The sequence below is a fragment of the Hyperolius riggenbachi genome, chromosome 7 (assembly GCF_040937935.1).
Source record: "Hyperolius riggenbachi isolate aHypRig1 chromosome 7, aHypRig1.pri, whole genome shotgun sequence".
Lineage (NCBI taxonomy): Eukaryota > Metazoa > Chordata > Amphibia > Anura > Hyperoliidae > Hyperolius > Hyperolius riggenbachi.
Window position 1 is genome coordinate 305408971 of NC_090652.1, and position 12933 is coordinate 305421903.

At 46.5% G+C, this 12933-nt stretch overlaps 1 protein-coding gene across 1 annotated transcript in view; it reads left to right on the forward strand.

The window, feature by feature from the left end:
- The first annotated feature begins 3577 nt into the window (after positions 1 to 3577).
- The window catches only part of LOC137526181 (contactin-associated protein-like 5), a 508827-nt gene continuing 499471 nt past the window's right edge, over positions 3578 to 12933 (forward strand). The window contains exon 1 of the mRNA XM_068247401.1: positions 3578 to 3802. Within this exon, the coding sequence (XP_068103502.1) occupies positions 3721 to 3802 (82 nt within the window). The 5' untranslated portion in view covers positions 3578 to 3720. The remainder of the gene's footprint in view (positions 3803 to 12933) is intronic.

Here is a 12933-nt window from a genome sequence, read left to right on the forward strand (position 1 = left end):
GTACAGCACTGTGTATACAGGCTGCTCCCCCTCCTCACACATCAGTGTACAGCACTGTGTATACAGGCTGCTCCCCTCCTCACACATCAGTGTACAGAACTGTGTATATAGACTGCTCCCCTCCTCACACATCAGTGTACAGCACTGTGTATACAGGCTGCTCCCCTCCTCACACATCAGTGTACAGAACTGTGTATATAGACTGCTCCCCTCCTCACACATCAGTGTACAGCACTGTGTATACAGGCTGCTCCCCTCCTCACACATCAGTGTACAGCACTGTGTATACAGGCTGCCCCTCCTCACACATCAGTGTACAGCACTGTGTATACAGGCTGCCCCTCCTCACACATCAGTGTACAGCACTGTGTATACAGGCTGCTCCCCTCCTCACACATCAGTGTACAGCACTGTGTATATAGACTGCTCCCCTCCTCACACATCACTGTACAGCACTGTGTATATAGACTGCTCCCCTCCTCACACATCAGTGTACAGCACTGTGTATACAGGCTGCCCCCCTCCTCACACATCAGTGTACAGCACTGTGTATACAGGCTGCCCCCCTCCTCACACATCAGTGTACAGCACTGTGTATACAGGCTGCCCCTCCTCACACATCAGTGTACAGCACTGTGTATACAGGCTGCTCCCCTCCTCACACATCAGTGTACAGAACTGTGTATATAGACTGCTCCCCTCCTCACACATCAGTGTACAGCACTGTGTATACAGGCTGCTCCCCTCCTCACACATCAGTGTACAGAACTGTGTATATAGACTGCTCCCCTCCTCACACATCAGTGTACAGCACTGTGTATACAGGCTGCTCCCCTCCTCACACATCAGTGTACAGCACTGTGTATACAGGCTGCCCCCCTCCTCACACATCAGTGTACAGCACTGTCTATACAGGCTGCCCCCCTCCTCACACATCAGTGTACAGCACTGTGTATACAGGCTGCCCCCCTCCTCACACATCAGTGTACAGCACTGTGTATACAGACTGCTCCCCCTCCTCACACATCAGTGTACAGCACTGTGCAGGGGCGTAGCAATAGGGGGTGCAGAGGTAGCGACCGCATCGGGGCCCTTGGGCCAGAGGGGCCCCGAAGGGTCCTCCCTCTATCACAGTATTAGCTTTCTGTTGGTCCTGTGCTGGTAATAATCAAGTCTATAGATGCTTTAAATAGTAATAATCCTTAACAAACTGTTCCCCATCCCCTTCTTGCAACTCTGACACTGTAGTTGCCCTTAGCAGGTTTTGGTGCGCCATATCAATTGTTATGTATAGAGTGCTTGGGGGGGCCCATGTAAAACTTGCACCGGGGCCCACAGCTCCTTAGCTACGCCACTGGCACTGTGTATACAGGCTGCCCCCCTCCTCACACATCAGTGTACAGCACTGTGTATACAGGCTGCCCCTCCTCACACATCAGTGTACAGCACTGTGTATACAGGCTGCTCCCCTCCTCACACATCAGTGTACAGCACTGTGTATACAGGCTGCTCCCCTCCTCACACATCAGTGTACAGCACTGTGTATACAGGCTGCCCCTCCTCACACATCAGTGTACAGCACTGTGTATACAGGCTGCTCCCCTCCTCACACATCAGTGTACAGCACTGTGTATATAGACTGCCCCCCTCCTCACACATCAGTGTACAGCACTGTGTATACAGGCTGCTCCCCTCCTCACACATCAGTGTACAGCACTGTGTATACAGGCTGCCCCCCCTCCTCACACATCAGTGTACAGCACTGTGTATACAGGCTGCCCCTCTCCTCACACATCAGTGTACAGCACTGTGTATACAGGCTGCCCCCCTCCTCACACATCCGTGTACAGCACTGTGTATATAGGCTGCCCCCCTCCTCACACATCAGTGTACAGCACTGTGTATACAGGCTGCTCCCCCTCCTCACACATCAGTGTACAGCACTGTGTATACAGGCTGCTCCCCTCCTCACACATCAGTGTACAGCACTGTGTATACAGGCTGATCCCCTCCTCACACATCAGTGTACAGCACTGTGTATACAGGCTGCCCCCCTCTTCACACATCAGTGTACAGCACTGTGTATACAGGCTGCTCCCCTCCTCACACATCAGTGTACAGCACTGTGTATACAGGCTGCCCCCCTCCTCACACATCAGTGTACAGCACTGTGCATACAGGCTGCCCCCCTCCTCACACATCAGTGTACAGCTTGTGCATACAGGCTGCCCCCCTCCTCACACATCAGTGTACAGCACTGTGTATACAGGCTGCTCCCCTCCTCACACATCAGTGTACAGCACTGTGTATACAGGCTGCCCCCCTCCTCACACATCAGTGTACAGCACTGTGCATACAGGCTGCCCCCCTCCTCACACATCAGTGTACAGCACTGTGCATACAGGCTGCTCCCCTCCTTACACATCAGTGTACAGCACTGTGTATACAGGCTGCTCCCCTCCTCACACATCAGTGTACAGCACTGTGTATACAGGCTGCTCCCCCTCCTCACACATCAGTGTACAGCACTGTGTATACAGGCTGCCCCCCTCCTCACACATCAGTGTACAGCACTGTGTATATAGACTGCTCCCCTCCTCACACATCAGTGTACAGCACTGTGTATACAGGCTGCCCCCCTCCTCACACATCAGCGTACAGCACTGTGTATACAGACTGATCCCCTCCTCACACATCAGTGTACAGCACTGTGTATACAGGCTGCTCCCCTCCTCACACATCAGTGTACAGCACTGTGTATACAGGCTGCCCCCCTCCTCACACATCAGTGTACAGCACTGTGTATATAGGCTGCCCCCCTCCTCACACATCAGTGTACAGCACTGTGTATACAGGCTGCCCCTCCTCACACATCAGTGTACAGCACTGTGTATACAGGCTGCTCCCCTCCTCACACATCAGTGTACAGCACTGTGTATACAGGCTGCTCCCCTCCTCACACATCAGTGTACAGCACTGTGCATACAGGCTGCCCCCCTCCTCACACATCAGTGTACAGCACTGTGCATACAGGCTGCCCCCCTCCTCACACATCAGTGTACAGCACTGTGCATACAGGCTGCCCCCCTCCTCACACATCAGTGTACAGCACTGTGTATACAGGCTGCTCCCCTCCTCACACATCAGTGTACAGCACTGTGTATACAGGCTGCCCCCCTCCTCACACATCAGTGTACAGCACTGTGCATACAGGCTGCCCCCCTCCTCACACATCAGTGTACAGCACTGTGTATACAGGCTGCTCCCCCTCCTCACACATCAGTGTACAGCACTGTATATACAGGCTGCCCCCCTCCTCACACATCCGTGTCCAGCACTGTGCATACAGGCTGCCCCCCTCCTCACACATCAGTGTACAGCACTGTGCACAGTGTGAGCAGCGGCAGGCAGAGCACACAGTGGGTGTAGCTGCAGTGGGAGGGGGAGGGCTGCGCTGACTATAAGGAGCTGTCCACCATCTCAGTGCTGAACGTTCCTCCTGCGCTGGGAGTCGCGTCTCTCCAGCTGCTGCTGCTGATACTGTGGATGGTTGTGTGGAGGGAGAGGAGGAGGGGGATGTCTGCAGCCCAGCCTGGACTATCTGGAGGCTGCTGAGAGCCCGGGATTGTGTGAGCAGCGCAAGACACAGAAGATCCGGGATAATAATCCTCATACAGAGACTCCTCTGCCAGCCTCTGCCCACCAGCCTCACCTACAGCCATGGATTGGGGGACAGCCGCGTTTGGGGTCTTCCTCTACCTGCTCTGCTCTGTGTGCCGCTTGGGAACAGCAGCTGTGATCTGTAAGTGATGGGGAGAGCTGGGTGGGCAATGCTCAGGCATCTAGGTGTGGTGTTCTGGGGGTCTTCACAGCTGTGGATGTGAAGTTGCTGGCTTTGGTTTCTCAGAATACAACATACAGTAGTTGTGGCTCATTGACTTTCTGGACTCTGTAATTCTGTTTATGTCTCATCTGCTGAAGATGTTTAGAATTGGAAGCAGGTCCATGGTTGTCTATAGCCTGCTGATGGGTTATCCCTACCTATAGCTGCGTAGGTATTTTGGGTATCGTAGTACGTAGATGGGATGGCTGGAGCCATTGATGTTCATTGAGTCAGGAATGCCCTGTTATTAAATGCCTGCCCATGATTTTAAGCCCTGCATGTTTGTTTATTTCCAATCTATCTGGCACTGTCAGCAATTCTACGCATGAAAGTATTGGACAGCTTGTCTTCTTAATCTATTGATGAAATGGGCTTTTTACACCGCTGGAAGAAAACGAGCCGTTAAAATGGTCTGTATAGATTTGTCCAGGCGGTGAGCTGTGTGTAAAGAAATGTACGGATGTGAGGTTAAAGAGACCTCTATTGATTTAACCCTCTAGGAGGACAGGAGATGAATGCTGATGGGGCAAGAGAAGATGTTTAAGGGCTCATGAAGCCTCTAGACTTGGCCAAGATCAGTCAAGTCTTCAAAAGTTTATGGTGTGGTCAAGTTCTCATGAATCCTCCAAAAGCCATGGTTGCTGCAGTCAGTCTCAACCGAGGAGAGTTGTCTTACAGACTAACCTGCATCTAGGTGGCTTCATACCAGGCTCTCAAAGGATTCTTGGAGATGCTTGAGCTTTCTTGGTTGCAGTAGATATATCAAGTTGGACAGAGGACAAGTGCAAATGGGGACGCCCCATAGCTATTGATTGATCAGAAATAATACATTCCCATACCTAAAACAAATAACGGGGTATTTAGTCTTTCAGGCCAAATTGCCAACCTGCCAAAAGATGGCAATGGCACCAGTCTTTGCCTACTAATTGTATTCTCGCTTAAAAGGCTGGTACGGTGAAATAGGATGTGTTTCATTATCAGATGGTAATCTGTCTTCAGCAGTAAGTTTATTTATGGTCCATAATAATTGGTGGCATCGGCTTAAGAATATTGTTGACGACAGCACTGACAGAAGTAGACCACTGGATGTCACTGTTGGTCTTCCGCAAACTCATGTTGGTCTTCTCTTTTTTCCCCAACAAAACCCTAACCCAGTCAAAACAGAAGGAAGAGATAACATGCTGGATAAAGGGTCCTCTGCACAGAAAAATAAAGAGAAGCCTTTTATCTTACGCGGTAATAAGATATTCCTGTGCCAGCGGCCTGCGGAAAAAAATAAAATAAAAAAAAATAAACATTATTATCGTACTAATTGGCTTCCCTCCTTAAATGCAGCTTCTCGCCTGTGTGTATATAATCCCGAAACATGGGATGGAGGAGACGATACGAGACACTATGCGGGAAGAACACAAAAATTCAGTAAGGTTACAGTCTCGTAACAGAGATAAACTGATTCAATGAACAGATGCGTGTGGACCTCCCTGGCCTTGCATCTGCGATAAAGATTCCCCCCACCCTCTTCCCTTCCAGCCTTGGAATATCTTGTAAATCTGCAATATGAATATCCATATTTACTTGTCAAAGAGGTAATTACTGTAGAGATGTGTGAGGGATTCATTGCCCCTTTGAATAATTCATGGCTGTTCCAGATGGGTAAGGATTGTGTAGGTGGAGGGTGAAATAGAAAAAAAATTCAACAATATTTTATAAAACTACTTTAATTAGCTCCAGAGGGGTCTAACTCACCTTCATGTTGTATTACCACCAAAACTGGAGTGCAGTGTTTGCCCCGCAGACCCTAGAGTTCCTGCAAGCCCGTGTAGACCGGCACGCTGGTTGCCTGCCCCCGTTTCATGTTGACCATGTTGACCCTTGGGGGGTTTAGTTCACAAAGAATGCTATATGAGAAGATCATGTCTTCTGAATTTTTACACATTTTGTGCCACCTCTTTAGTAAGCCTTTTGCCATCATCTGGAGATAACATAAATCAACGGCTGTTTGTGTAAAGTGGCTTTGAAGGAGATACCAACATGGAACTTTTTTCTTTCGGGAATTATTTTTGAATTTAACCACTTCACCACTGAGGGGTTTTACCCCCTGACCACCAGAGCAATTTTCACCTTTCAGCGCTCCTTCCATTCATTCGTCTATAACTTTATCATTACTTATCGCAATGAAATGAACTATATCTTGTTTTTTCCGCCACCAATTAGGCTTTCTTTAGGTGGGACATTATGCCAAGAATTATTTTTTTCTAAATGTGTTTTAATGGGAAAATAGGAAAAATGTGGGGGAAAAAAAAATTATTTTTCAGTTTTCGGCCATTATAGTTTTTAAATAATGCATGCTACTGTAATTAAAACCCATGAAATTTATGTGCCCTTTTGTCCCGGTTATAAAACCGTTTAAATTATGTCCCTATCACAATGTTTGGCGCCAATATTTCATTTGGAAATAAAGGTGCATTTTTTTCAGTTTTGCGTCCATCCCTAATTACAAGCCCATAGTTTATAAAGTAACAGTGTTATACCCTCTTGACTTAAATATTTAAAAAGTTCAGTCCCTAAGGTAACTAATTATGTATTTTTTTTAATTGTAAATTTTTGAATTTTTTTTTAATTACAAAAAAAAAAAAAATGGGGAGTGTGGGAGGTAATGAGTTAATTTTTTGTGTAAAAGTCATTTATTTGTATGTGAAAAATGTGTAGGGTGTAGTTTACTATTTGGCCACAAGATGGCCACAGTAACTTTTTGCTTTATTGCGACCTCCAAGCCTCCTTCCGGAAGCTTGGAGGAAGAATAAGGAGGCTGGACACGTGAGTTTCTTCTCACAATGATCGCGCTGCCCATAGGAGAGCAGCGGGTCATTGTGGGGCTTAGATCAACGAACGGGAATGGATTTTCCCGTTCATTGATCTCCGGGCGAGCGGGCGGCGGCGGTTTTACTAGCGGCGGGCGGCGTGTTTACGAGCGGGAGCGCGGACAGCGTCGGGAACGCGGAAAGTACGTGTTTCTCCGTCCCTGGTTTTTAAAGGATGGAAAAAGGGGCGGAGAAATACGTACGCGCGGGGGTAAAGTGGTTAAGCACGTTCTCGACGGATCAGTGAATAATGGCGCACAGCGCCTATACATAAAAATGGCGCTGCATTAAAAATATACACATATCACTATTTATCGTTAGTACTGGTATTGTTAGTAATGGCGCACAGGGAAAAAAGAAGAAAAATGGCACACAGTAACGTTATTTTTAAATAGCGCCATTCACATGCCAGACGTTATTTCGCACAGTAACGTTATTTATCAATAGCTAACCTACATAAGCCAAACTGCAGAAGTTATTTCACTGCAAAATGGTGAATGGATTTAATGTAACACTGTCAAGCTTAGGGTTAGGCACCACCAGGGGAGATTTCGGGTTAGGCATCACCAGGGAGGTCTTAGGGTTAGGCACCTCCAGGGGGGTGTTAGGGTTAGGCACCACCAGGGGGGTGCTTAGGGTTAAGCACCACCAGGGGGATCTTAGGGTTAGGCACCTCCAGGGGGGTGTTAGGGTTAGGCACCACCAGGGGGGTGCTTAGGGTTAGGCACCACCAGGGGGGATCTTAGGGTTAGACACCACCAGGGGGGGGGGGTCTTGGGGTTAGGCACTACCAGGGGGTCTTAGGGTTAGGCACCACCAGGGGGGGTTTAGGGGTTAGGGATAGGGATAGAGAAGGTTCTGTGTGTTAACACTAAATAACGATAAGGCTTTAACGTTTAATAGCGATAAGCGACAAACGGAATAGCGGCAACACCGTGCGCCATTATTCGCAGGCGCCATTTTCAGATGGATCCCGTTCTCGAAAGGTTTAGGAAAACCGTCAAGGATTTAGAATTTGAGAGGAGATGGTCTACTCAAAATTACAGTCTTGGTGAATTAAACTCCTCAGTCTGAAAAGCCATAAATCAAGGATTACTTGGCAGGTCACAAAAGTGTAGTAATCCTCTTCAACCAACTAACCAGCGCCTGGTTTAGGTCTGATTCCGGTAGAGAGAATCTTGCTGGCTTGTTATAAGCTCCTGACCTTTTCCGTGAGAAGACGGATGTTCATTCCAATCTAGGTTATATTAAACAACACAATGTAATCCAGGGTATATTGAACGTCGTGTTTAGTAATCCTTGAGGCATGACCCATTTTCAAGCTCGCTTTTACCTCACCAAAAAAAAAACAATACAATGCTTCTCGCAATAAAGCCCGTAATCAGTCACTAGAGGTAATACAATCACTTAAGATTAACTAAGACCAGCTGTGCATTTCCACTTAGCTTTATATTACAGACACTTCTCGTATTACATCTGATCTGTGGGAAGTTGAGCAGCCAGTTGTACAGATGTTCAATCTTGCAGTAACTTGGACAGTTTCCGATTTCTTGTAGTCAAACCATTGTCTGTTATGTCTCATTCTTTGATGAGGCATAACATATGTTTGAATTGTTTTTTATGCATTTGGGAGCTTGTCAGTCTATCTCTCTCTCTCTCTAGAGCAGTTTGGGTGAAGATAATAATATACAGCAACGGTCAATGAGATGCAAATTATTTGGAGTTGCCGTAGGATTATGAAAATGCTGTATGTATGGTTTTTTTGCTGCTTTAAAGAGAATCTGTACTCTGAAATGCTTACAATAAAAAGCATACCATTCTATTCATTATGTTCTGCTGGGCCCCTCTGTGCCGTTTCTGCCACTCCTTGCTGTGATCCTGGCTTGTAATTGCCAGTTTTAGGCAGTGTTTACAAACAAAAGACATGGCTGCTAACCAGCTTGTGATAGGCTGAGAGGAGCTCAGTCTGTGACTCACACAGAGCCTGGAAGGGGCGTGGAGAGGGTGTGTATAGCTTCTATCCTATCACAGCAGAGCAGCAGATTCCTGCCTGAGTGCCTGAGCCTGACAAAGCCATCAGAGGAAAGAAGGTTAGATTATATAACAGAGATAATACAGCTACTGTGCAACTAGGAAAGGCTGCAGTAATACAGACCACATTAGAACAGGTATAGGAACTTATAGGATAGAAGAAATAAGGCTGAACATTTTGTTACAGAGTCTCTTTAAAATGGACCCATTAAATTCCACCATGCTAGGATGTGATTGGTCCACTTTCATGCTGCATTTAAAATGTGCCTAATCTTATATCAGCTCTGAATTAACGTAATTCCATTGGCCATCCCTAATGACAAGACAAGACAAAAGAAGTAACATTTATATTGCGCTTTTCTCCTGGTGGACTAAAAGCGCTTGAGCTGCAGCCGCTAGGGTGTGCTCAGTAGGCAGTAGCAAGATAAGCAGGGCTGCCACTGCACAAAGCCCTTCATAGTTACCTACAAGCGCATCGTCCTATCAAGTCTGATCAATTAAAGCAAATAAAAGTCTTTATTGAGCAAAAAATAAGCATGGAGAGCTTCATACTCTGACTGGGTTTCCTAGGACATTCCCCCACCCACCTCTGATATTGCAACAGTGACACACTGGTTGCATTGCGCAGGCTGCCAAACTAGGCCAAGAATCTTGTGTCTTATAAGTCTCAGTTCACTTTATGATGTACTAAAAAAATGGCCAGGATCACGTTCAGTAAAACAGCGCAGAAGAGCGATGCCATGCGCAGAATGCTTCTTCCTTGTCAGCCAATCAAAATGAACCTTGCAATATTGTCATTGCTGTACAGCCAGTTGTGTCAAGTTCCTGAACGACAGCATGATGCAGTTACTTCACTTCTGCTTGCTCCGTTTATAAGCCCAGAATAGGTACCATTGGCTATGGCTACATGGTCCAAGTAAACAATATGCTTCCATATTATCATGAAATGCAACCTTCTGTCAAATCAGACAGGTATGGAGAGATGCCATAATAGGAATAAGGACCTTGAACCTGCATGCTTCCTACCTGACCTTTTTGGCCTGATAAGGTGGTGGCTGGAGCTCAAAGGAGAGGCCATGGGACCTGCCAGACCAGGGCTGTGGAGTCGGAGTCGAAGAGTTGGAGCAACTTTTGGCAGGGGCGTAGCAATAGGGGTTGCAGAGGTTGCGACCGCATCGGGGGCCCTTGGGCCAGAGGGGCCCCCTAGGGCCCTCCCTCAACTGCAGTATTAGCTCTCTTTTGGTCCTGTGCTCATAATAATCACTTCTATAGATATTTTGAATGGTGGTAATCACAAACAAACTGTTCCCCATCTCCTGCTTGCACCTCTGACACTGTAGTAGCCATTGGCAGGTTTTGGTGCGCCATATCAATTGTTATGTATAGAGTGCTTGGGGGGCCCCATGTAAAACTTGCATCGGGGCCCACAGCTCCTTAGCTACGCCACTGACTTTTGGATACCTGGGGCCGTATGCAGTTCACTTTTTCACCTAAGTTGTCTCCTGGGAGATAATTTTTCATTTTCGATTTAAAATCATTTTCCAGCACTTTTCAACAAAAAAAAAGTACCAAAAAGTAGTTGAAAAAGTACTATCAAAAATATTTTAAGTATTTTCTTGCTTGCTGATGGCTTAAAAGGCATTTTATGGACAAGTTTAAAAACATCCCCTAGGAGAAAACTCAGGTGAAAAAGTGAATTGCATATGGCCCCTGGAGTCGTAGTCTGTGGTTTCATAAACTGAGGGGTCAGAGTTCTCCTTGGTTTATGTAAACACGGACTCCAACTCCAGGTACCACAAATTGTAACAAATCCGACTCCACAGCCCTGGATTTGTGTTCCTACTCCACAGCCCTGGTAAGTATTAGACTAAGGAGTTGGAGTTGGAGAAAGTTTGGGTACCTGGAGTTGGAAGTTTCATAACCAGAGGAGTCGGATGATTTTTGTACCGACTCCACAGCCCTGCACCTGACACCTACCTGGCTCTAATGACTTTCCTAGGTGGACTTTTAGGTGACCCAGCTGTACTGGCTGTATCAGAAACCACACATCTTTGTAGCCTGCATTGGGTGTCCCCCTTTTCTATGCCTTATAGGGAGCAGCATAGAGAAAACATTTACTTTGAGCCCCGGCATTCAGTACTTGTGCCACGCAGGGCAGACGCCTTGCTGCTTGTCATTCTCATGTCACAGTGAGTCTTCATTAGAAGAGATTAGTGTTTATTGCAGGCAGATTTATTGCTGGTCGATATTTTCTGTGGCTACTCAGAGCTTGCTTCATGTATCTGTAGCTGTAATAATAGCAGACTGTTATGTCCAGGCCTTACTCCAGCAAGGCCTGTAGATTATTATTATTATTATTATTTTTTATTTATATAGCGCCAACATATTCCGCAGCGCTTTACAAAGCACAATAAGACGACAAGGGGAACATAGATACAACTAACAAATATACAGCAGAGTTCCAAGCAGCACAAATATTGTTACAAAGACAGTAAACATTAGGAGGATGACCCTGCCCTTGCGAGCTTACAATCTAATGGGTAGTGGGGGACACACTAGGTAAGGGGGGTAGATTTAATAAAACTCTTTGAAAAACCTTCAGCTGTGAATCTGTTAACATGTTTATATGCCTTAAAGGGAACCAGAGGCCCCAGAAAAAAAGATTATATACATACCTGGGGCTTCCTCCAGCCCCATACGCACGGATCGCTCCCGTGCCGCCGTCCTCTGCTTCCTGGATCTGCCGCTATCTGGGGCCTCTGGTTTCCTTTAAAGAGAATTTGAAGTGAAAATAAACTAATGATATAATAATGTATATGTGTAGTACAGCTAAGAAATAAAACATTAGCAGCAGAGATAGGAGTCTAATATTATTTCCAGTACAGAAAGAGTTAAGAAACTCTCCAGTTGTTATCTATGCAAAAGAGCTTCACTGAACTCCCCAACTTTCACAGTGGCAGAGAGCTCTGTCTTCTGAAGCTTATTATCTCAAGTGTCTGTCTCTGTATTTTGTTTTTCCTTGCAGAGGAAAGTTCAAAAGTTCATTAGCCTGCTCTGTGAAATCATTTAGAATGCTGAGTGTAGTGTGTAAACTGCAAATATTAGAAAATGATGCAATGTTATTAAAAAAAAAACAACTACACCATATAACTGAAAATAAAAAAAATGAGACTATTTTCTTTGCTACTAATGTTTTAGTAACTATCCGTACTACACATACAATTCATTATAATAATTATTTTTTCGCTTCGGTGTCAGTGTCACCGTGTCAGTGTCACCGTGTCAGTGTCACCGTGTCAGTGTCAAGGATGCCTTGCACCCTCTTCTCTTCCAAAATGTAATAGTCCTTGTTGGCTGGTTGATACTTTTCAGGGCTGGGAACATAGTGGCTGTGTACATAGACTATTTTTTTAGGTGTTTGAGCTAAGTACCTGAAGCACCCTTAACCACTTGAGGACCCCCCTAAAGACCAGGCCTTTTTTTTGTAAAATAGGCCACTGCAGCTTTAAGGCCAAGCTGCAGGGCCGCACAACACAGCACACAAGTGATCCCCCCCCCCCTTTCTCCCCACCAACAGAGCTTTCTGTTGGTGGGGTCTGATCGCCCCTCAGATGTTTGTTTGTTTTTTTACTAATATTTATTAATTTATATATTTTTAATAAAAATGTGTATTTTACTGTAATTATTCCCACCCTCCCTCCCTACCTCTCCCCACCAGCCTATCACTGTGATCGCCTGTCATAGGCTTCAGTCTATGGCAGCGCATCACCTCTGAGCCGATGGTGGGGACAGCCGTGTCACACAGATGTCCCCAGTACAGCGCTGCTGTAGATCGCAGCTCTGTATGGGTAATTAGACGGCGGTTTTGCCATCTAACAGTCTCCTGAGCGGCGATCACCACTCAGCAAGCAGGAGATGCGTGTGCAGCCTGCGCACGATCTCCTGCAAATCAGAGCCCCAGGACTTTACGCCGATCGGCGTTAGGCGGTCCTAGGGCTGCCGCCGCAGCCACGCGCACTGATGTGATGCGATCGGCTAGAGGTTAAAGGACGCCTGAAATGAGAGACACTATACTCGTCCTGACACTTATTCAGCTGCTCCTTGTTGTACTTTGCCTGAGGAAGCGGGCGACAGACCCACGAAACGCGTTGCAGATGT